The 23,593-nt window shown below is 36.7% G+C and overlaps 2 protein-coding genes and 1 long non-coding RNA gene across 6 annotated transcripts; 2 read left to right on the top strand and 1 right to left on the bottom strand.

Annotated features, from left to right (window-relative positions):
* The first annotated feature begins 1,062 nt into the window (after positions 1-1,062).
* On the top strand, positions 1,063-11,830 carry LOC131008878 (plasma membrane ATPase 1). 4 transcript variants are annotated; one of them, XM_057935980.1, is made up of 22 exons: positions 1,063-1,369; positions 6,316-6,392; positions 6,496-6,615; positions 6,898-6,996; positions 7,079-7,216; positions 7,297-7,431; positions 7,506-7,685; positions 7,776-7,982; positions 8,076-8,195; positions 8,283-8,402; positions 8,493-8,615; positions 8,711-8,815; positions 8,896-9,040; positions 9,321-9,485; positions 9,586-9,824; positions 9,953-9,985; positions 10,101-10,182; positions 10,432-10,592; positions 10,702-10,887; positions 10,972-11,154; positions 11,235-11,413; positions 11,507-11,830. In XM_057935980.1, the coding sequence occupies exons 2-22, from the start codon at positions 6,336-6,338 to the stop codon at positions 11,601-11,603; spliced, it is 2,874 nt and encodes a 957-aa protein (XP_057791963.1). In that variant the 5' UTR covers positions 1,063-1,369; positions 6,316-6,335; the 3' UTR covers positions 11,604-11,830. The 4 variants fall into 4 exon arrangements, with proteins under 4 accessions (XP_057791963.1, XP_057791961.1, XP_057791962.1 ...); XM_057935978.1 differs by lacking the exon at positions 1,063-1,369 and adding an exon at positions 5,685-5,913; XM_057935977.1 differs by lacking the exon at positions 1,063-1,369 and adding an exon at positions 5,963-6,213.
* A 3,976-nt stretch (positions 11,831-15,806) lies between these two features.
* Positions 15,807-17,310, top strand: LOC131008880 (uncharacterized). Its single transcript, XR_009096361.1, has 4 exons — positions 15,807-16,193; positions 16,270-16,523; positions 16,636-16,693; positions 17,047-17,310. It is a non-coding gene; the product is annotated as an uncharacterized LOC131008880 (long non-coding RNA).
* Positions 17,311-17,959: 649 nt separating this feature from the next.
* Positions 17,960-21,602, bottom strand: LOC131008879 (protein NRT1/ PTR FAMILY 2.11). The gene is made up of 4 exons (XM_057935981.1): positions 21,271-21,602; positions 20,970-21,187; positions 19,722-20,278; positions 17,960-18,896 (listed from the first exon to the last, which is right to left on the bottom strand). Exons 1-4 carry the CDS (start codon positions 21,353-21,355, stop codon positions 17,993-17,995), a joined length of 1,764 nt encoding a protein of 587 aa, XP_057791964.1. The 5' UTR covers positions 21,356-21,602; the 3' UTR covers positions 17,960-17,992.
* Positions 21,603-23,593: the final 1,991 nt, after the last annotated feature.

Below are 23,593 nucleotides of genomic sequence, written 5' to 3' on the forward strand. Positions count from 1 at the left end.
ATTATATTCCATTTTTAACAATATATTCTGTTAAAGTAGGATTTACTCTATTTTATGTATTATCATTTATATAGCTATTTAGTTGATCATTGATACTGTCTGAGATACCGAAAGTAATACCAACTGCTCTAAAATTTTTCTTGAAGATTTTGTTAAAGATATATTTGAAGTCCAAGATAGCTATGTCAGAGTTATATTCGATGAAGGACTTCTCCTTATCTCCTGGATCGACTCAAACTTATCAAGGATGAGTTCCAATCAAAGAAGGAATCCTTGATTTCTTCTATATAAGTCGGATCGTCCAAGAATAGCTTTTTCGTGCATTTATTCAAGCAGTTGGTGAGCAACACGTTTTTTAGAGTAAGAACATTATTGCTTGGTTTATATGTTATAGTATTTTCTTACTTTGCATTTAATTTTGTTGATAGCAAAGTAGTTGTTCTGTTTATCTCCTTTGTGAGTTGGTGTTTGAGTTGTAAGGGAGTAAGTGTGTTCGTAGGGGTTCACACTTAGAAAATTAGTGTTATTGTAATACCCTGTATTTCGTTACCTAAGTTTAGAATCATTTTGAACTTAGAATTAAGATGATTCACGCTGGATAAAAGAAAATGAATTTACCTTAATTCCAACAAAAATAATTTTTGAAAGTTTATGTTATTTAAATTCTTATGCATCGCATATTTATTTAAATTGAGCATTTAACATTTACACGAGCTATTCATCTAGCAAACCCTGAAGAAATATTACAATGCCGATAATTTAATCCTGAGGGAATTTAATTGTCAAATCAACCACCTTAGAGCATCCACTATGGTGCTACCCCATAGTGGTGCCACATGTGTGCCACCTCAACAACTACCTCATTTTTCATATTTTCTCCACTGTGCCACTACCTCATATTTAACTATTCATGGACCTCACTATCATTATTATTATATTTACCACTACACAAAAAAAAACAATAATAAAAAAAGAAACAATTGAAAAGTAACGATGGGGTCCACAATTTAAATAACTATCCGGGCAGTGGCAGAACTTCCCCATCCAAATTGCTACCCCAAAATTTTATCCCTCACTATGGTACTACCTCACTACTACCCCATAACTTCCTCCGACAGTGGATGCCCTTATACCATGCTTCCCCCTTATCACTCACGTACTCCCACCACTTCAAAGCAACCCCAATTAAACTTTAAGTGCTCCATAACTCCTCAGCATCCAGAAGTATACCATATCCAAGCTCTCCTTCACTCAATTCATACAAATTATTTTGCTGTGCCAAGTTGAGACAGAAAGCAATTCATTCTCCTCACAAATCAAGCAATCGAACCATTTCAGATTTCAACGGCTCAACTCAAAACTCCTAAAGGTTCATCTATAAACTCCCTTGCCTATTCTACTCAACCAGTTTCGTCAAATTTTCATGAGCATTAAACTGCATAAGATTTCATTTTGTATAAGCATGCTAATTGAAAAAAAAATGTGAACTTTACTTGATATATGCATACAGTATAAATTTCATGGACTGCTTTTACAATGTTTTGTATGCTGTATGAATCAAACTTGGGTCTTGGGTTATTTTGGCTTTTGTTGTGGCGGTTGTGAGTATCGAGTCAAGGCGTCGGTGGTGTCCGTCCTGCGATATGAGAGAGGGAGACAGATGGTTGACGTCGATGGCGGCGGCTGAAGCTGCTGTTATCCGGCCAAGGGCGAAGAATGAGAGGACCGTGGTGTGTGTGTGTCGATGGTGGTGGCAGAGCGCTGCTGACTGTCCGACTATAGGAGAGAGAGAGAGAGACTTGAGGGTTGAATCAACGAAGGCGGCCATGGCAGCCGATGTGGTCGCCGAAAATTGAAGGGAAGGGTGTCGGTATGGGGGTCAGTCGGGGGATGCTTAGCCTAGAGCTTCAGGCGGCGACTTCACGCTGTTCTGAGCCGGAGCACGAGAGAGAAAGAGGCAGAGAGTGAGAACAGAGGGAGGCGGCGGCGGTACCTATCGCCGTTGTCAAGGAAGAAGGTGGTCGTGGTTGTGAGGGAGATTTCATGAATGAGGAGAAAGGGAGGGAAGATCGGCGGTTGTTCAGGTTCGAGAGGAGATGAAGGGGGTGTACGGCTGAAACTGATTTCAGCAGAAGAGAAAGATGGATTTGAGGAAGAGAAAGGTCAGAGGGAGATGAGGCCGGTAGCCTTTCGCCGGAGACGGAGCCACGGCGCCGGAACTTGTGGCTGAGAGGGAGGGGCGAATTTTGAGAGAAAAAGAGAGAGAGAGAGGTGATGGAACGGCTGTGAGGATTAGAGAAGAAGGGGGAAGATAGGGTTTAAGTGTTGGGCTGGGGTTTGGGCCTTGTGCTCTATTAAGTTTGGGCCACATTCATTTATTTAAGTCTGGGCTGCCCTTACTTAATCATTTGGGTAATTTTGCTTTTAATATTTGGGCTGTGAATTTCATAAGGAAAATGGGCTTTCATTTAATTATTTTAGGGTTGATGCATGATAATTATGATATTATTATGTGCATATATTGAATGTAATTACTTATTATTATTATTATTATTATTATTTTTTTTTTTTTTGATCGATCAAAGTCATGTTAGATGTTAGTAATTAGTTCCCCATCCACTCCAAGAACCACCTTATCTCTCCATTCACCAAATCCACCTTATATCTCCAATCTCCAATTCGCTCCCAAGAGGGATCGAACCCGGGTCACTTCACTTAAGTGAGGACCCGGTGGCCAGTGGGCTAAGCCATGTAATTACTTATTATATGATTAAGCATGAAACGAATTTGCATATGCATTTTTGCAAATAAAAGTACTCATGATTTAAATTGGTTTTCATTAAATTCAATTATTAAAGAAAATCGAGTAAGGATATTGTTGGTGTCCTAGACTCAAGAAAATTAGTTTTCAATTCTTATTATTAAATTTTGAAACCCGGCGTGACGAATTATAGAATGTTAAGTATTTTTCCTAAGATATTAAGTTAGATTCAAGAGACCTAGTAAGAGTAGAATTTCTTGTAGGCTTTGTGAATCAAGGGGATTAGCGCTGCTTTCCCAAGATGAGTTTATGTGATTATGATCTTCAGGCTTTGCCTAACCAGGTGGGCTTACTTTCCAAATGTATAAAGTATGATTGAGTTATTAAGCTCTAAATGTTTTAATGAAATGCAAATTGTTTATTCAATAAAATGCAAACTGTTTATCCAATAAAATATTTTGTGCACTCTGCTCCGTTTAAGGCTCGCAATAATGAATCGATCGAGGTTATCTCTTGACCTAACACGTTATTTGGGAATTGTGTACACCTATTAGCTGATCTGGTGGGTTGATCTCCATCGGGCACTAATCATGTATGAGGCGTTATAAGGGTGCTCGACGGGATGTGTTCCGGAGCATTGGGTCCCAAATAGGAACTTGGCTGGGTTACGCCCTCAGTTCAAGCAAACGGGAGTAATGGATCCGTCGATGGCTAAAAGATCCGGGATCACAGCGAGTAACGGAAAGGGTGTGTGACATGTGCGCACAAATGAAAGAAATTATTTTAACATGCTTAGAAGTCCTTTCACTTTAAAACCTTCTAAGTTATGTCAAGTATGATTGGATAAACTGTCTTTACGAAAATATGAAATGTTTATGAAAATGCATGCCCACTGAGTACATTAGTACTTAGCCCAAAAATACTTTCAAATATTTTCAAGTTGGCTGGCCGGTGCTGACGGGACTGAGCTGAGGCTAAGGTTCAATTTCTATATAGACTTCCGCTGTAGTAATAACTCTTATACACCTTTTGTTTTCTCAACTTAAGATGACTTCATGTCGAGCTTCAATTTAAAATTTCTAGTTTTATGTTAATGAACGTCGGTTGTCAGAAACATGAAACAAAACTTGTGATCCAAAGGGGCCTAGCCCGACTCGTTATCTTATTATTCGGGTTTTAACAAGGTTGTTCCTTGTTTATTTCTATGAATTAGTTGCACCTCGATTATATTTATTCATTCAAGAATTGGGGCCCGACTCGTTATCTTATTATTCGGGTTTTAACAAGGTTGTTCCTTGTTTATTTCTATGAATTAGTTGCACCTCGATTATATTTATTCATTCAAGAATTGAGGTGTGACAGTTATCTAGCTTTCAAGTTTTTACTAGTGTTGATCGTTAGGCCCCCAGAAGTAGGTGTTCTATCACCAAACTGGATTACCACACCGTGTATTATTGTGTTCGTTTTTATTGCTGCTTTTGATATTAATTGTGTTGTTGCATCATACTAGGTATCATCTATAGTATTTGTGCGAGTGTTCTATGTGTTGTTGGGCAGGCTGGTGTTTCATATACCTAATATATAAATAATTTCCACAAATTCACTTTTTCTACTTTTTATATACTCCCTCTGTACATGAAAGAACTTCCTATCTTTCCTTTTTGGGACGTCCACAAAAGAACTTTCTACTATTTTTGGACTATACCCCACCACTTATAATTACTCTTACTTTTCACTTTTCACAACTCTCAATATTAATTATAACACATTTTCACCAATCCCAATATACTCAACTACCTTTTCTCCACTCTCAATACACTCAACAATATTTTTTCTTAAAACCCGTGTCACTCCCTCCTAGGAAGTTCTTTCATAGACGGAGGGAGTATTTTATAATTTTTGTGAAAAAAATAATGAGACTTTAATAATGAGACGGAGGGAGTAGTTACTTTTATATGAAATATTTATAAGAAACAATGGTGTCAAATGGCCACATTGAACATGCAAACACAATATTTGGCCACTAATTGAAAAACCACAAATTATGGCCATTAATTAGGCAATATGCCTAATATACCCCTAATTGGGCGGACTGGGTAGGGTTAGGAGCGCGGGTCGCGTGCCGGGTAGGATCAGGCACGCGGGTCGGGTTAGGCACTTATGGCACTATTAGTGCCATAAGTGCCAACGAAAATTTTTTTTTACTCCCCGTGCCCTGTCTACCCCCCCGACCCCCGACCCCACCCACCCCCAAGCCAAACGGAACTTTTTAAACACTTCCCCTAGGGTTTAGATATTCCATTTAGGGTTTAGATTATCTATTTAGGGTTTAAATGTTCCATTTAGGGTTTAGATGATGTTGTTGTTTCCATATTTGTTCTGCATGTTTGGCACTTATGGCACTAAGTGCTAAAAAGATCATTTTACTTTATTTTATTTTGGATTTTCGTTGGCACTTATGGCACTATTAGTGCCATAAAATAAAATAACAAAAGTAAAATTTGATTTATTTTTATCTAGGGGGAGTAATTTTTTTTTTTTTTTGGCTTGGGGGTGGGTGGAGTCGGGGGTCTGGGGGGTTAGACAGGGCAGGGGGAGTAAAAAAAATTTCGTTGGCACTAATAGTGCCATAAGTGCCTAACCCGACCCGCGTGCCTGATCCTACCCGGCACGCGACCCGCGCTCCTGACCCTACCCAGTCCGCCCAATTAAGGGCAAAAACGTCCCAAAGCTATAAAAATGGCCAAAATTTATGTTTTTTCAATAAGTTGCCATAATTTGTGTTTTATGATCCATTTTTGCTATTCCAAAATTTTACTCTATTTATAATTAACATTATTTTGTTCTTTTATTGATTAGGAAAAAATAGATATCATTACTCAAAATAATAAATCCATTAAACGGATAAAATGCGATTTGCCCGCAATTAGCTTAAGATAGAGAGGGGAGAGGCGCCATGTGCGGTTATGATTCTCGGCCAATCTGCTATTTGGTTTGATGGTTTCTATCTAATAATCCACCAACACATGAAAATCTTTTCAAATCCAAACTTTACTTTTGCCTTTAAAGTAGTAATACAAAACCCAAGAAACGACACTTCAGAAAAGGTTAAATTTTTGGACTATAATCACTTTCTTCATCAACAGTACAAGGTAAAAGTAATTGCTGTGTGATGGTTCAAGTACCTTTTTTTTTCGAAACATACATGTTTACAATGAAGGTTTGGTTATTAGTTGTTACAGCCCTTGCAATTTCTTTGTTACATCAATTTCTTTGAGAAATAACACATATTCTGGTGGAATTCTATGAATAAAATAAATGATAATGGGAAATGCACCGCTGTAACTGTCACCACTGCTTGTAGATTTGGAGCTGGTGGGCTGGCCTCATTTTTTGCTGTCTTCAAATTCGGCTTCTTGTAATGCTATAAAGCCGTTCCCCTTTTAAGTGGGGTGCGTTTGATTTCGTTCTACACTGCAGCTGCTTCGACAGCTCTTGAAACCCATGGTGTTTCTTGAACTAGCTTCTTGATTCAAGAAATTGTTTTTTTGTAGTTTTTTTGGTTTCTGTGAAGATGGGAGAGGAGAAGCCTGAAGTTCTTGATGCTGTCTTGAGGGAGACAGTGGACTTGGTAATGGATCCGACCAGCTGAGTTTTATTCATTTTATTGGTTGTGGGATGTGTCTTGATTTTGTCAAGTTCTGTGCTAATGGCTATTGTGTCTGTGTGTGCAGGAAAACATCCCCATTGATGAGGTGTTTGAGAATCTGAGATGTACCAAAGAGGGCCTCACTAGTGAGGCTGCTGAAGAGAGGTTGAACATTTTTGGATACAACAAGCTTGAAGAAAAGAAGGTGTTGATTCTTAATTGATATTTTGTCCTTACATTTCCTTGCAGTTATGTGTTTAGTTCATTTTTAGTGTTAGAAGTAAAGTTTGCATCATTAATTCTTCTGTTCCACCTTTGTCTTTACTTTTATTAGTTTGTTTATGTACTACTAGTAGTTTGCTTGTTTAGATACGTAGTTATGAGTTGTTTTCTTTTTAAGATTTTTTTCTTGATGATTGATGATTCTGTTCATATTGGGTTGGAGTTCAACGATGAAGCTAAGTTTATGGGTTTCTGCTTGCTGTAGGAGAGTAAATTCCTGAAGTTTTTGGGGTTTATGTGGAATCCTCTTTCATGGGTTATGGAGGCGGCGGCAATCATGGCAATCGCCCTTGCTAACGGAGGGGTATGGACCTCGTTTGTAGGGCAAAGTTTTTTAAGGGTGTTTTCTGTGGAGGAGACACTGACCCTTGATTTGAACATGACAGGGAAAGCCTCCGGATTGGCAGGACTTTGTCGGCATCATCACCTTGTTAATCATCAACTCGACCATTAGTTTTATCGAGGAGAACAATGCTGGCAACGCAGCAGCTGCTCTCATGGCTCGTCTTGCTCCAAAAGCAAAAGTTTGACATCACCTTCTCTTGGAAACTCCTGTGGTTACATATTTGTGGATGCTTGTTTGATCTGTGGTTATCTTCTGAAGGTTCTTAGAGATGGGAGGTGGAGCGAAGAAGAGGCTTGCGTGTTGGTGCCTGGAGACATTATTAGCATAAAGCTTGGAGACATAGTTCCTGCTGATGCTCGTCTCTTGGATGGCGATCCGCTTAAAATTGATCAGGTATGTGTCTTTCTGTCGACTGCATCCTGAGTTTTGTGTCATTTTATTTAGTGAATTCGTGATCTTGTTTGCAGTCTGCTTTGACGGGAGAGTCCCTTCCTGTGACAAAGGGGCCAGGGGACGGCGTCTACTCTGGTTCCACGTGCAAGCAGGGAGAGCTCGAAGCTGTTGTTATTGCAACCGGGGTTCACACCTTCTTCGGAAAGGCTGCTCACCTTGTCGACAGCACTAATCAAGTCGGGCACTTCCAAAAGGCATGTTGCATTATTACATAAGCACTCTTCATATTTGATATGGACCTCTATTTGCTAATCTATTTCCATTATTGTATTGCATATGCTTAGGTTTTAACTGCGATTGGAAACTTCTGCATATGCTCTATCGCGGTGGGTATGGTTATAGAGATAATAGTGATGTACCCTATTCAACATAGGAAGTACCGCCCCGGGATTGACAATCTTCTTGTTCTCCTCATTGGAGGTATTCCGATAGCCATGCCAACCGTCCTCTCGGTTACAATGGCCATTGGTTCTCATCGTCTGGCTCAACAGGTTTTCTTGATTCTTAGGATTTGTACATTGGTTTAGTTGGTTTGGTGTTTACTGAACATACCATAACACAACGAGATATCTAACTATTGACAGGGAGCTATAACGAAGAGGATGACTGCTATAGAAGAGATGGCCGGCATGGATGTGCTTTGCAGCGACAAGACAGGGACTCTGACACTGAACAAACTTACCGTTGATAAGAATCTCATCGAGGTCTACTCATGCTCATGCTCATGCTCCTTCTTCTGATGATTTAGATGCATGTGTGCTTGTATATTGATTGTATCTTCTTGTCCACAGGTTTTTGCAAAAGGTGTTGATGCAGATACCGTTGTTCTGATGGCAGCTAGAGCCTCTCGAACAGAGAACCAGGACGCCATAGATGCTGCTATCGTAGGAATGCTGGCTGATCCGAAAGAGGTAGTGGCTCTTGGCACACTCTATCTGCCTCAAGTCTGGAATGTTTTGAGCTCTTTTGCGATTTTTTGACTTCAAGAAAATCGTGAACAGGCACGTGCTGGAGTTCGAGAAGTCCATTTCCTTCCTTTTAACCCCACTGACAAGCGGACAGCGTTGACTTACATAGATAGCGAAGGAAAGTGGCACAGGGTCAGCAAAGGCGCACCGGAGCAGGTACAGACCGTACAGTTTGTCATTGTTCATGCCGGTTTTTTCCTTGTTTTCATGAACGGCACTCCTCAAATATGGTCCCCGACATGCATTCTCAGATTCTAAACCTTGCACACAATAAGTCAGACATAGAGCGAAGGGTTCATGCTGTGATCGATAAGTTTGCAGAACGAGGTCTAAGATCACTTGCCGTGGCATACCAGGTATTCATTATGATACCGTGCTTCTATCTCCTGATACTATGTGTCGAACTATCATACGAACTATCATACATTTCTTGCAGGAGCTTCCAGAAGGAACGAAAGATAGTCCTGGAGGACCATGGCAATTCATCGGTCTCATGCCTCTCTTTGATCCACCTAGACACGACAGTGCAGAAACTATAAGAAGGGCACTAAATCTTGGAGTAAATGTCAAAATGATAACTGGTAACTCTTCATGTTAATTTTTTTTAAGAAATGACAACGTGCTATTACAAGCTTGAATGATGATCATGTATTTAGGCAGTTAACCTGCGAATTGCAGGATGTGTTACTATGATGTTTCTCTAGTAATTTCCGTGTTGTAATTGACTCCGCTTCTCAAAAGCAACACATAGACTAACATAAACTCTTCTGCATAATCTGTATTGGAGTTAATCTTTAACTTTTATTTTACTTGTACTCAGCTACTATGGGACTTAGATGCCAAATCTGTCTGTTTCAACAGGGGATCAGCTTGCAATAGGAAAGGAAACGGGGCGAAGGCTAGGAATGGGAACTAACATGTATCCCTCATCAGCTTTACTGGGACAAGATAAGGATGAATCGATTGCTGCTCTACCAATTGATGAGCTCATTGAGAAAGCTGATGGTTTTGCTGGTGTCTTCCCAGGTAACGACTCTTTCTCTCTCGAATTGGAACCTCATGCACCTATTTCATCCTAATGAATGCATTCTCGAGTTCTTATATGTTCATATTGGATATTGGTCAGAGCATAAATATGAAATTGTAAAGCGCCTGCAAGCTAGAAAACACATATGTGGAATGACTGGTGATGGAGTGAATGACGCTCCTGCTCTGAAGAAGGCTGATATCGGCATTGCTGTAGCCGATGCTACTGATGCAGCACGCAGCGCCTCTGACATTGTCCTTACTGAACCTGGACTCAGTGTTATCATTAGTGCTGTTCTAACTAGTCGAGCGATCTTCCAAAGGATGAAGAATTACACGGTACACCTCTTGCTTGATGGGTCTACTGTTCACATATTAGTGAAGCAAAAATTCAAGTTTTTCAGGCGCTACTCATGAGCTTGCTTCAAATATTTCGCGATCTCACCAATTTCCGTGGTTTTTGACAGATTTATGCTGTTTCTATTACAATTCGTATCGTGGTAAGTTATTATTGGCACTGGTTTTCCAGCACCCCACGAATTCCTTATTGCTAGATTTTATCATTTTTCATTATGCAGTAGTTTGATGTCTTTCCCTTTCTTTTCATGTACCAAGGTTGGTTTCATGATGTTAGCGCTGATTTGGGAATTCGACTTTCCACCTTTTATGGTTCTTATCATTGCAATACTCAATGATGGTTAGCTCTTACCCCATCACTCTCTCTCTCTCCCCCCCTCCAGACAGAGACACACACAATGGCACAATGCATTTGGGAAAGTATAGAGTAAAAAGTACCTACTTTCTTAAAGTACTTTTAACTGCCAAACATTTTGTTTAGTTTTCACCTCTAAATGACCATCTTGACTATCTGGTGAATCCAGCATTTCGACTTGTCTCTTTTGCTTTACATTTTTGTGGAACTTACGTTGCAACTTGTATGATCAAGGTACCATCATGACTATATCGAAAGATAGAGTTAAACCATCTCCTCTGCCGGATAGCTGGAAGCTCGCTGAAATCTTTGCAACCGGGATCGTTCTTGGTGGTTACTTGGCAATGATGACTGTCATCTTCTTTTGGGCAGCATACAAAACAAATTTCTTTCCTGTAAGTTTGCTCATAGTTATACATCATGTGATCTATACTAGCTGTGCACACATACATTGGTTGTTCTTGATTATATTTTTCCCTCATTTGCTGCCCGATAATTTGGCAGAGAGTATTTGGGGTGGCAACGCTCGAGAAAACTGCCCACGACGACTTCAGGAAGCTCGCTTCAGCAATATATCTGCAAGTGAGCACCATCAGCCAGGCTCTCATATTCGTGACACGGTCAAGAAGCTGGTCGTTTGTTGAGCGCCCCGGTTTGTTGCTTGTGGCTGCATTTGCCATTGCCCAACTGGTTAGCAATTTGACCATCATTCCCGTTGATTGAGGTTTCACTATTACATAAACCTAATCTCGTAGGTGCTTGTATCGCCTTCAGGTTGCTACTCTGATCGCGGTATATGCAAGCTGGAGCTTTGCAGCAATTGAAGGAATCGGTTGGGGCTGGGCAGGCGTGATCTGGCTCTACAACATCATCACCTACATTCCACTCGACATCATCAAATTCTTCACGCGTTATGCTCTTAGTGGCAGAGCTTGGGATCTTGTTCTTGAAAGAAGGGTAACTCTCAATCAATTTTACACACAGAAAACCAACACCTCATTCATTTCTGTTGTGATGGTTTGTTTCTCGCGTTGCAGATTGCTTTCACCAGACAAAAGGATTTCGGTAAGGAGCACCGTGAGCTTCAATGGGCACATGCGCAGAGAACCCTTCACGGGCTGCAAGTGCCAGACACCAAACTTTTCAACGAGGGGAACAATTTCTCCGAGCTCAACCAGTTGGCAGAGGAAGCTAAACGAAGAGCTGAGATAGCACGGTAAGGATATTGATGACTTGATTTTCTTCTAGTATCGATTGCTCTGTACATTCTTGCTGATATGGGTAGCTCACATTGTGTCGTTGGGCATAGGTTACGGGAGCTGCACACGTTGAAAGGGCACGTTGAGTCCGTTGTTAGGCTCAAGGGTCTCGATATAGATACGATCCAGCAAGCATACACTGTCTGAGAAGATCAACCTACATTTGATGGGAGTGAAAGGTATTTGATCTTACACATGAGCTGACTTTATAATATTTGAAATCTGCTTTTTCTTAAATTTGGAGAAGTGTATTTTTTTTAGAATTAATTTTCTGAGTTTATTTTTTTGGATTATAAACATCTAGTCTATATATGAACTGAGATTATCATGTTAGAAGTTAATGTTTATAATACATGAAGCCTTTTCAGACTCAAGTTTTACTGCTTAATTGGTTCTGTTTTTTGTGTTGAAAGTTTGTTTATATTTCTTTTAAAGTTAGATCATTGTTTTATTTAATTGATGCGTATATTTTACTAGTGAAAAAATTCAAATGATAATTTGATAGTAACATTTAAGTTACACAAAAAAATGATTGTTGTGTTGCACAGATTTCCTTTTTATCTTTTTTGTAATTTGTAATTGAGTCATCAAATAGCTTTCTCCTTTCCTTAAATAGAAAACATGATAAGCATTTGATCCGTGACGGCTAATTGATTCGTACTAAATTTGGTATGCCCTATATATTGATTAAAATTAAGATCAAATTAACTTATTGAGCAATCATTTTCAGTATATGTTGGAAGATTCGCCCAGTCTGTCAAATCTCATTACCATCTTTTTATTTTAAAAGGAGTTAGAAATAATTTCTCATAATATTCATTTTTATTTATTTTTGTTATTAAAATTCTATATTATAACTTTATTAGAAATTATACAAGACTGTAATTGTTTTACAATACTCTAGATTTGCTAAGAACTTTCTCAAAAAAAAAAAAAAGTTATTTCTAACTAATTAAAGTCATTTTTTCTATACACCTACACATTCAGATTCCATTTAATTAAATGCTTTTTAATAATACTTCATTCATTCCATTTGACTTGATTTGTATTTTTTTTGTTACCTCATTTGACTTGACATATTTCCTTTTTGGGTAATCATTTTATTATATATTAAATATGAACTCACATATTTTTACACTATAATATTACTATTCTGAATAACTGTGTCGAAAAAATTAAGTCAAGTAAAATGAGACAAAGAGAGTATAAGACAACGTCAAGGTATTGAAGCATACATCTTACAAAAACAAAATAATTTAATTTGTTTCCAAATATTTGAACACTTCAAGCTAAAAAGTAAATTAGGAATATCAATTTAATGAATAAATTTTTTGAAATTTGATTCTTATATACGCACTATAAAAACTCCAATAACCTTAATGAAAATTCAACGTTACACTACAAAATAAATATATCAATTAGAATAAAATGTCATAATTTTATTTTACTTGTTGAATAATACTCCCTCCGTCTCACGAATCTTGACACGTTTGGTTTTGGCACGAGAATTAAAGAATTGTAAATTAGTGTTTTAAGTGTGTAGTTAATAAAGTATAAAAGTGATAAAATATGAGAGATAAGTAATAAGAGTGATAAAGTAGGAAAGAAAGAAGGTAATAATTACTTACCTTATTTGGAAATGTGTCAAGATTCGTGAGATGGCCCAAAAAGGAAAACGTGTCAAGATTCGTGGGATGGAGGGAGTAGTAGTACTAATAAAAATATCCATGAGAGCCCACGGGCCCACGGGCCCTCCGACAGTCCTATTGTGGCCCGCTCCACCACTGCAGCCTGCACTCTGCAGGTGTCTAATGTGAAAAAAGTTACTCCTTCCGTCCCACTAGATTTGACACTTTTGAGTTGGGCACGGAGATTAAGAATAAAGGGTTAAGAGTGTAAAGTAGGTAGGGTCCACTTATTTTATGTGAGTAGAGAAAGTAGGGACCACATACTATTTTAGGAAAGTGCCAATTCTAGTGGGACAAACAAAAAAGACAAGTGTGCCAAGTCTAGTGAGACGGAGGGAGTATATTTTGTGCAAATCAAACTCATTTTATTGAAAATATCATGAAAACATGGGGGAGGTTTCGTGGACGGGTTGTGATTGATTTAACGTAGATAAACACAAACACTCACAGAAATGTTTGCATGAAAACTGATGAAATTGCCCATCAATTTTGACTTCAATAGTGAGAGATTCTGAATTTCTAATGAGTCGGCAGAGTATTGCGCCATCAATTATTAGTATTATCGAAAAATAAAACGTGCCGCTTTCTAAATTGATTTCAGACATACTCGACAAACTAGAAATGATCTGGATTGATATTATTTGTAATTTGATGATAGTAGTAGCAGACCAAACACAAGACGTAAACTCAATGGTCCTTCTACTCTAATCTATCCTTGGATGATACAGACCACTCATTTTTGCCATTTTTCTTTTTCTGTTGAAGGGATTAATTGCAAGTTGATATATTCATGAATTTTTGTGTTTTTATTCTAAATATATTATAAAGATATAAAAATATAAATTTTATCTCCTAAATTATCGGTTTGAGCTATTTTATTATACTCTCTCCGGTCCACGAAATAACTTCATATTTTTTCTTTTCGGAACGTCCACAAAGAATTTTCTACCTATTTTTGGAATATTCCCCACAGCTTATAAATATTTCATTACTCTATACTTTTCACCTTTTCATTACTCTCAATACGAATTAGTAAAACACCTTTTCATTATTTTCAATACACTAAATAACATTTTTCATAAAATTCGTGTCATTCCCTCCTAGGAAGTTCTTTCGTGGAAGGAGGGAGTATTGTAATTTGCAATTGACATACAATTAAACTTTGGCGTTGAATTAACGTTTTGATGAAGTCAACACTTAATTTTGTGCATATCATGCTAGAATTTTAGAGATTCATTTTTTAGATTTAATATTGAAAAGTTACTTCACCTTTTAAAATTTTATTATTAAAATATACTTATATTTGTAAATGTTACTATTGAAGGTATTATAGGGATTTATTTTAAAACATGAAAATTAGGAGAGAAATGTGTGATTTTTAAAATATTTATGTTTATTTTGTCTTTTACTTGTTATGTAATGTAATTTAAATGACATTGTAATTATGTTAATATTATTATTTAGTTTTAATTTAATTATTATTTTTATTAAAAAAATTAGACCTCCCCATAATCTAAAGTTTGGCTCCGCCACAAGCGATAGTTCTCGTATATGGACTATGAAATGCATTTTCCCAATGCAAAACCATACGAGAAATATTGATTTCTAACGTAAATGATTTTCTTACGCATTATAGAATCAATATATTCGCCATTTTTAGATATGTGACCGTGAATATCACATGTACACACTCTTGTAAAACCTACATGATTTACACGTACGCCTATATAATTGATCATTTCAAGTTGAGAAATAAAATTTGGATAAAATGCACTTTTAGTCCCGTAATAAAAATACAGACGAATCATTATTTTCTAACAACTTGTTTGGTAACATATTTCAAATGAACTTCAAGTTATTAAATTTATTTTAAGAAAATTTTGTTTTTTAAAAAAATGAATTAGGTAAGTGGTTTACGAGATGTGCACGTTGATAGCTTTTCTGCTTTTATTATTTGCCTAACACTTCTCATGTATGGGCTGCATTATTAAATGTATTTCCGACAAATTAAGACACATAATTTTCGAATAACGTATTAAACACAAATCAATACTCAAAAAAGTCATTTCTTCACAATCAACTTCTATTCCAGAAATGTAAGGAAAATGCATATATTCTACAAAAGCAATTAAATGTTTTTAAATTTAAGTCATTTTCTCATAATTCTTTTAGATTCCATTTTTTTTTTGGTAATAAATGCTAAGTTAATAATTCTCTCACTACAAGAATATAAGGGTTTTAGCCACACATAATTAGCCACACATAATTATGTGTGGCAATATACCCACACATAATTAAATATGTGTAGGTAAATTCATTAGACAGTTTTAAATAATTAATGACATTTAATTATGTGTAGGTAAAAATATTTAGTCACATTTATTTTTTTATTTTTTATTTTTCGTTTAACTCTTAATATATTTAATGCTGACGTGGAAATTTTAGCCACACATAATTTGTCACACATAATTATGTGTGGCAAAATACCTACACATAATTGAATATGTGTAGGTAAATTCAGTATACGATTTTAAATAGTTTAAGACATTTTATTATGTGTGGATAAAAAGATTTACTCACATAAGAAAATTATTTTACAAAATTATTTCATTTTACCGCCAGTTTCTAAAACTCCCACTAAATACTATTCTAATTAATATTCCCACTACTCCACTTCACATCCCCACCAAAACTCTCTGGCTTCCACTACTAAGTGTAATTCACGCTAATTCCATCTCCACTTTCACCTTTTCACTAGGGATCGAAACCCTGGAGCCGCTCGCCGCTGAGCACCCTAGCGCGTCGCCCGCCGTTCTGCGCCCTAGCGTCGCCCGCCGCTCTGCACCCTAGCACCGCCGCACGCCGCTCTGCTGCATCAGCCGCCGCACGCCTCCAGGCCAGAACACGCAGCACCGCGTTCTATAGGCCCGTTGGAATCGTTGGAGTTTAAAGAGAGAGGTAATTGAATTTGGTTGGTTGTTGCAGGGAGAGAAAGGCGAAACCCAAGGCTGCAGCAGAATCCAAAGATCCACAAAGTGTTGCAGCTAAGGTTTCACTACTCATCCATGACCAAAATTATCAAGAATGCTTGCTTTTAATTAGTTGATTTAGAATTAATGTTGCAGAATCGAAGGGAACGGATCAGTGAACTGCTAAAGATTATCTGCTTGCTCAGCTGCGATGGTATGACCATCGCCGCATTCCGTGCGCCTGCGACTCGCCAGGACTCTGGTTTGAATCAATGCGTTGAAAACCTAATTGAGCGCGAATCTTTTTAGGTTAGAGGGTTTTCTGCGGAATTTAATTGGTGAGCTCCAAATTTGAGGGGAATTGTGTGAAAAAGAGGATTTTTCACCAGCTGCACATGTCGTTTCTTGAGGTAAACTCTCTCTCGGCGTTACAATCGAGATTTAAAAAAAAAAATCAATTTGTGCTTGCTTATTTCAAGTATTTGGATTGATATTTGATTTGGTTTTTGAACTCTGGCGCAGGATTTGTTGCCGGTTGTGTGGGGAGGGGAATTTGGGGAGAGAATTCGAGTTTATTCTGGTAAATTGCAGCAGCCCCTTTTTTAGCTTTTGGATTGATTGAATTTTGATCTTTATTCGTATTTTATGCTTAGTTTTATGCTTGAATTTGCGTGACATATATGGAAAAAATGGCGAATTTTTCTGCTAAAGAATCATACTATCATGAGCTCTCAATAGTATGATTCGTGTGTACTGATTTTTCTATATACCAAGTCCTTGTCAAGTCTTTATTCGACTCATCCGCTCATCTGAAGTCTTTAATTTATTCATCCCCTATATGTTAAAATATGTTATTTTAACTTTGTTATTTGTACCTTAAAATATGTTAAATTGTGTATGTTGACTAATATCTTGTTTCTCTTATCTTGGCAGGAGTCATTGAAAAAGTTGTCACGATGGTTAGCCAATGTTCAACTTTTCCAATGTACAATGGAGTTGCTTTTTGATCAAGAGCTTGAAGAAAAATTATGAGTCCTAGATTAATTGGAGTTGTAGATTAAGTGCTTAGTAATTTAGACATTTAAAATTATATGTAGTTAGTAATTTCAGACTTGTACTTTGATTTTGTTAAATATTTTTTTATGTAAATGTTCTGTATGATATTCTTGTTATATTTAATATTTAATGTGTTGAGTATTTGATTTTTTTTTATATAATTATAATTATGATTATAATTGACTAATAAAAGGTATAATATTTGAAAATAGTAATATTTTTTCTAAAATACAATTACTAAAAAAATATTTTTCTCCACACATATAAATATACATTTAGTGACATATATATGTAGGTAAATATTTGATGATTTACCCACACATAAAATTTGCCACGTGTAAATGCCATGTCATTTCCACATCATCTTTGCAGTATATCATAAATATCTTTTTCCACACATAAAATGTATTATTCGTGACATATATATGTGTAGGTAAATGTTTGGTGATTTACTCACACATATACATATGTGTAGATAATACCCTTTCTTTACAAAGTTTTACCCACACATGTTGACATTTGACTTATGTGTGGGTAAAAAGAAACAGTGACACATAAATATACTTTTAGCCACAAATACATGTGTGGCTAAAACCCTTAATTTCTTGTAGTGTCTTATAATAATAATTACTCCCTACCCTTCGTCCCATGAATCTTGATGCATAATATTCCTTTTCGGACCGTCCCATAAATCTTGATGCATTTCTAAATATAGTAACAATTAGCTAAGAATAAGGGTTTCAACTCAACCCTTGGCATTCGATCCAGGAAAGCATCTCTCCCCTCAGTAAAACATCAACTTATTCAAAAATATTTAAAAAAACTATACAGATTTTGGAGCATCACCAAGCTTCTCCATTTGGACACTACTATCACTAGTATCATTACTCTTATACCTATACCACCTAGCACAAACCAAAAAATACCCCAAATTGAGCGCCTCCAACCCCGCCACAAGGTAGTAAAAGTAATCCAACCTCCCCTCGTTCAAATCCTCCGCCAGCCAATTCCCCGACGCGCCCACCCTCGTCGTGTTGTGCACCACCGACACCAGAAAGCTCGTGAAGTAGCTCGAGATGGCGAACCCGCAGAAGAGGAACGAGCCGGCGAAGCTCCTCATATTCTCCGGGAACTGCTTGTAGAAGAACTCGATCTGCCCGATCACCGTGAACGCCTCCGACACCCCGGCCAGCGCCAGCTGCGGCGCCAGCCAGTAGCCCGACATGGCCGACACCGCGCCCCGCCCCCGCTCCACGCCCAGGGTGGGGCGCGTGAGGGCCACGCCCCTCCGCCGGGCCTCCACCAGGCCCGACACCAGCATCGTCACCACGGCCAGGAAGATCCCGATCCCCATGCGCTGCAGCATCGTGATCCCTTCCTCGCGGCGCGTGACGCGGCGGAGGAGGGGCACGAGGAGGCGGTCGTAGACCGGGATCCAGATCGTGAGGCTCATCATGGTGAGGATGTTGTAGGTGGCGGCGGGGATTTTGAAATTGCCGCTGCGGGAGAATCTGCGGTCGGTTTGGAGGGCTTGGAAGACTAGATAGGTCTGGGTTAGGGCTAAAATGACGTAGTAGACGACGCCGGAGATCCAGATTGGGGTCACTCGGATCACGCATTTCATCTCCTCCACTTGTTGCACGCTGCACAGATTCCATGGATCCGCGGCGGATCCGTCGGCGTTTATCTCGTCTTCTTCTCTTATTATCGCAGCTTTGTTGAGCCACCTAGTAATTAAACAGAAAACATCAAATTCATAACATTCAAACATAAAAATTTGACTCCAACCTCCGACCTATTGATTGAGGTAAAATCGTCTTACCAATTGAGTTGTGTTTCGTTGTCAGAAAAGAAAAAAAAGAAAAAAACATAAAAATTTGTAGAAAAAACATGAAAATTGATTTTATTCTTTTTTTTGGTGCATGCTAATTGCGCCTGAAATACACAAATTTTTATCTAATTTTGATTCTACACGTAAACTAAATTTTTTGCCTTTAATACACAAACATTTGATTATTCTGAATTTTCATATGATTGTGAATTTTGAATGAATTAATATAGTTAGTTGAAATGACAAATTAATATCATTATGAATTAAAAATTAATTAATACTTATTAAAGTGTAGTGGTTGAGCTAGTTGAAATGATCCAAATTTTTACTTTTAATTTTTTATGGTTTTAATTAATTTTTCAGTAATTTTAATTTCTTATGTTTTAGTATAGATTTTAACTAGGTTTCACTTATTCAAAATTTATAATCATTTTTTTTATATTTATTTTTCAATTTTAATTTGAATTAATAACTAATTATCATGATTGATTAATCTAAAGTTAGGATATATAATTCCGTAAAATTTCAAAATTTTGTGATAATTAATTACTAGAATTCATAGTATTATAATTTTTTTTTTATTTTTACAGTCTAATTAATGGCGGGACAATGTGGGACATCAAAAACCGTGAGAAGGAGGATTTCATGAACGAAATAGGACACTTATTTGGGGCAAAAAAATTCATTTATACGAAAACAGAGAGAGAGAGAGAATGTTTACCTGAGTTGATTGGTATAAGCAAGTTTGGAGTTGATGGAAAGGGGAGAGTGGTAAGTGAAGAGGGAATCCAATTCCAAGGGGTTATCCGGCAGCTGCAGCTTCCTCTTCTTGAAAGCGACAACCAATGTCTGAATAAGGCTGGTCATGGGGCTGCCCAGCGGCAGAATCATGACGTAAATCCTGGTGCCGACGAAGAAGACGGCGCAGGAGAGGAACATGAGGAAGGCCGGGATGGCGAGTCCCACGGCCCAGCTGATGCTGGCCTGCACGTACACGATGACGGTCAGCGACACCATCATCGCGAACGTGAAGGTGAAGTAGTACCAGTTGAAGAAGCTGTTGATGCCCCGTTTACCCGACTCCGTCTTCGGGTTGAACTGGTCCGCCCCGAACGCCAGGTTGCACGGCCGGATCCCGCTCGCCCCCACCACCAGGAACACGAACGCCGTGAATAGAAACGCCAGCTGCCCCACCGTCGCCCCCACGCACTCGCCCGACCCGCATTTCGGCGGGTGCAGACCCGGTAACGTCGCTGTCATTGTCAAGATCAGCATACCCTGCAATATATTACGCTCTCCCAGCTTAGCGTATTCCTCTCATTTTTTCCAATTCAAATAAATTCATCCAGTCTCTCAAAATAGAAATACTAGTAATTCAATATATATATATATATATATATATATATATGAAAAACTATCATATGATAAAAATTGAAAAAATGTTGAAAATATATATTTTCCACCATTTTTCATTAAAGAGATACACACCCCTAAAATTAATATTACTGTGAATTTACTATAAAAATTGATGAATAAAAAAAATGAAATTTTGGCCACATATAGGTCAAAACCTTAGCATAAACTGAGCCAAGCGGCCCAAGCCCGTGCATGCATGACTTGTAGAAAAATGTAATTTAGCCCGTCCATTTATAAAACAAAAAAATTCATGTGAAACGGGTTTCACAAAATGACACTATTTCAACATACAAATGACACTATAATATTTTAAAGTGTCATTTGTATGTTGAAGTAGTGTCACTGAAAATATTAAAGTGTCATTTGTATGTTAAAAGTAGTGTCATTCGAAAAACTGGTTTTACCGTGAAACCGATTTCACGGGGAGACCAATTTATCTCTGACCCGTTAATAAAAAAGTGATGAATTTTCCGTAAATCTTTACTATCAATGAGTTTGGACCACTCACTATGTGTGTGTGTGAAAGAGAGAGAGAGAGAGAGAGATATAGTACCAAGAAGGAGGAGATGGAGGCGATGCCGAGGGTTTTGTAGCGGCCGAGGTAGGTGTCGGAGATGAAGGCGCCGAGCAATGTGCCGAAGTTGCAGGTGCCATTGAAGATGTTGATAACGTTGGTGGCGGTGATGGACTTCATGTTGAAGACGGTGGTGAGGTATACTAGAAGATTTGATGATGTCCCAATTGTTCCAAGCTTCTCAAATGTCTCATTACCTGCACCCAACCAAACAAAAAAAAAAAAACATGAGATTTGTAGCTATGACGAAACGATATAATTTCGGGATCGGGATTTGTACCTATGACGAAAGGCATGGCTTTCACTCCTCTGTAGTTTGGTTCTTTTTTTGTTGCAGGGGCCTCAATCTTATCATTTTTCTCCATTGTTGATGTAAGAAAAGCTCAAATTTGGATCTCTTTTGCAACTTCAGATGGCACATATATATATAAGTGTGAGGCTGTGTATATAGGGATTTTAATTTAATTTTGTGTCACGTCAGATATATATGTTCAAAATTTACATGGCTTCCTCTTTGATTGGAGGTCGTCGATCGGTTTTTGGGATATTCTTAAATCTACTGTGGAAATGATGTAGAATAGTTGGCAGCAGTAGATGATGTGTGTTTTATATAGTGTGTATGCATTTATAAGCTGCAAGTTGAATATATAAAATGACAAATTTAGAGAGCACAAAGAGTTTGAACATATATTTCACTTGCCTTTGACTCTGACTCGTTTTAGTTGTTTTAAGGTAATAGTGTGGTTATTGGTTAATGATGAAGATTGGTGTTCGAAGTAATTAACTATGGAAAATGATTAATTCTAGTTGGGATAATTAAAGTTTATACTAAAAATCAATAAATTGTGGTTTACTTTAATTTAGTTGCAGTACGTGTTAGCTCAAGAATAGATAAAAAAACCCAGTATTTCTTAGAAAACCAGTTACGGACAGTTATGATGTCACCCAATAATAATGAAAACTAGTCAATCAAAAATTGAGTGAATTCATCTTCCAAAAAAAAAAAGAGAGTATGAATTCTCAAAAAAAAAAAAAAAAAAAAATTGAGTGATGTTATGCAGATATATAATATGACTAGAATAAATTTATTAAATAGAATTTTTTTAATTTATTTATTTTTTAAATAAAAAATTATTTAGCAATTTTACTATATTATCCGTATTGTAGTTATTTTTTTAGAAACTAAAAATATAAAATAAAGAAAATAGCTATAATGGTAAAATTAACTAAATCATTTTTATTTTAAAAAATAAATTATTTTTTTTTCTATTAATTATTTTATTTTTAACCCATATTTATTGTTAAAATTTATATCAATATAAAAATTTTCAACTCCTATAACTAAAATATGTGCGGTGCAAAAAGTTTCCACTGCTGAAGGGCTGCAACTTGTCATGCCAAGGATAAAAAGGCACTTCTTAATTTTATGTTAAATGCAATATGTAATTTCTAATATACAATAAAATTACATACTTTGTTTATGAAAAATTTATCATAAATTTTTTCAATTAATTTATAAAAAATTATCACTTTCATTTATAATAATAGAGTTCATACAATTTCACTCATATTTAAAATTGAAGTCTTACTACACTTATAACTCTATTTACGTTATTAAAATTCATTCCCTTTATAATACTCCTATATAACAAATGTTTTTATGGACTAATTAAGCAAGTACATGCATATAGCAATCAATTGGTTATACAGATGTATTCCAATATAAAGAGATAGACATATGAATCATCGACTCGACTATCACAGGATTCTCTCTCTCTCTAGAAATGTGTGCTGTGAGCCAGAATATCCAGCATCTATCCAATTTGACTTGAAGATGTGCACGAGTACTCAAATCAAGCTTAATTAATTATGAATAAAAATCTTTTTAATTATAATGGGATGGGATCCATCTATATGTAAAAGCCAAATATATAGTATACTATATTCACCATATATTTTCCGTGTTGAAGTCTTATTTGACTATCAAAGATGAGGCCCTCAAAATTTCAATGGATTTTGCATTAATCCACCAAATCAAGCACTTTGAACTGCATCGTTTAATTACTTCCCATTTACTTTGATTAGATAGAGTGAAATAATAAAATAGACATTTTAATATAGAAAAAATAAAACAAACTATTAATACTATTTTATCATTTTTACGATGAATAATAAGTTTAATTTTGAATTTTTCTTTCAACGACAATTTACGAACAAATTCATTTTTTATTGTAATTTACCCCTTAAAACATGTTCAGTCTCGAATTGTCTTATATAAAGGGAATAATTTTTTTATATACGTAAAGGGTATAATTGGTTGTAAATTGCTCTATTTAAAGGGCAATCCACGACCACAAATAGAAATGATCACAAATTTATTATTGAATATTAGTCAGATAAGAACAATATTACTCTAAGAAGGTGTTTTATTTGGTGGATGAAATAGATAAAATTGATAGGATTGAAGGGGTGATTAAATACATGCACTCAACTTTGAGGTTATAAATAATCATTTACTATGATTAGATGCAGATCAAATTATCAGTTCAATCTTGCAAATCGTGAATTATTTTATCAATCATATATTATCATTCAAATTAAAC

Source organism: Salvia miltiorrhiza, chromosome 2, assembly GCF_028751815.1.
Source record: "Salvia miltiorrhiza cultivar Shanhuang (shh) chromosome 2, IMPLAD_Smil_shh, whole genome shotgun sequence".
Taxonomy (NCBI): Eukaryota; Viridiplantae; Streptophyta; class Magnoliopsida; order Lamiales; family Lamiaceae; genus Salvia; species Salvia miltiorrhiza.

Excerpts from the sequence above, each read along its gene's own strand:
- LOC131008879 (XM_057935981.1), bottom strand. The coding sequence starts at position 21,355 with ATGGAGAAAAATGATAAGATTGAGGCCCCTGCAACAAAAAAAGAACCA. Across the intron at positions 20,279-20,969 it reads CCTCCATCTCCTCCTTCTTG|GGTATGCTGATCTTGACAAT; the intron begins GTACTATATCTC and ends AATATATTGCAG. Across the intron at positions 18,897-19,721 it reads GCTTATACCAATCAACTCAG|GTGGCTCAACAAAGCTGCGA; the intron begins GTAAACATTCTC and ends TTTAATTACTAG.
- LOC131008878 (XM_057935980.1), top strand. The coding sequence starts at position 6,336 with ATGGGAGAGGAGAAGCCTGAAGTTCTTGATGCTGTCTTGAGGGAGACA. Across the intron at positions 8,403-8,492 it reads TGCTGGCTGATCCGAAAGAG|GCACGTGCTGGAGTTCGAGA; the intron begins GTAGTGGCTCTT and ends AATCGTGAACAG. Across the intron at positions 10,593-10,701 it reads ACAAAACAAATTTCTTTCCT|AGAGTATTTGGGGTGGCAAC; the intron begins GTAAGTTTGCTC and ends ATAATTTGGCAG.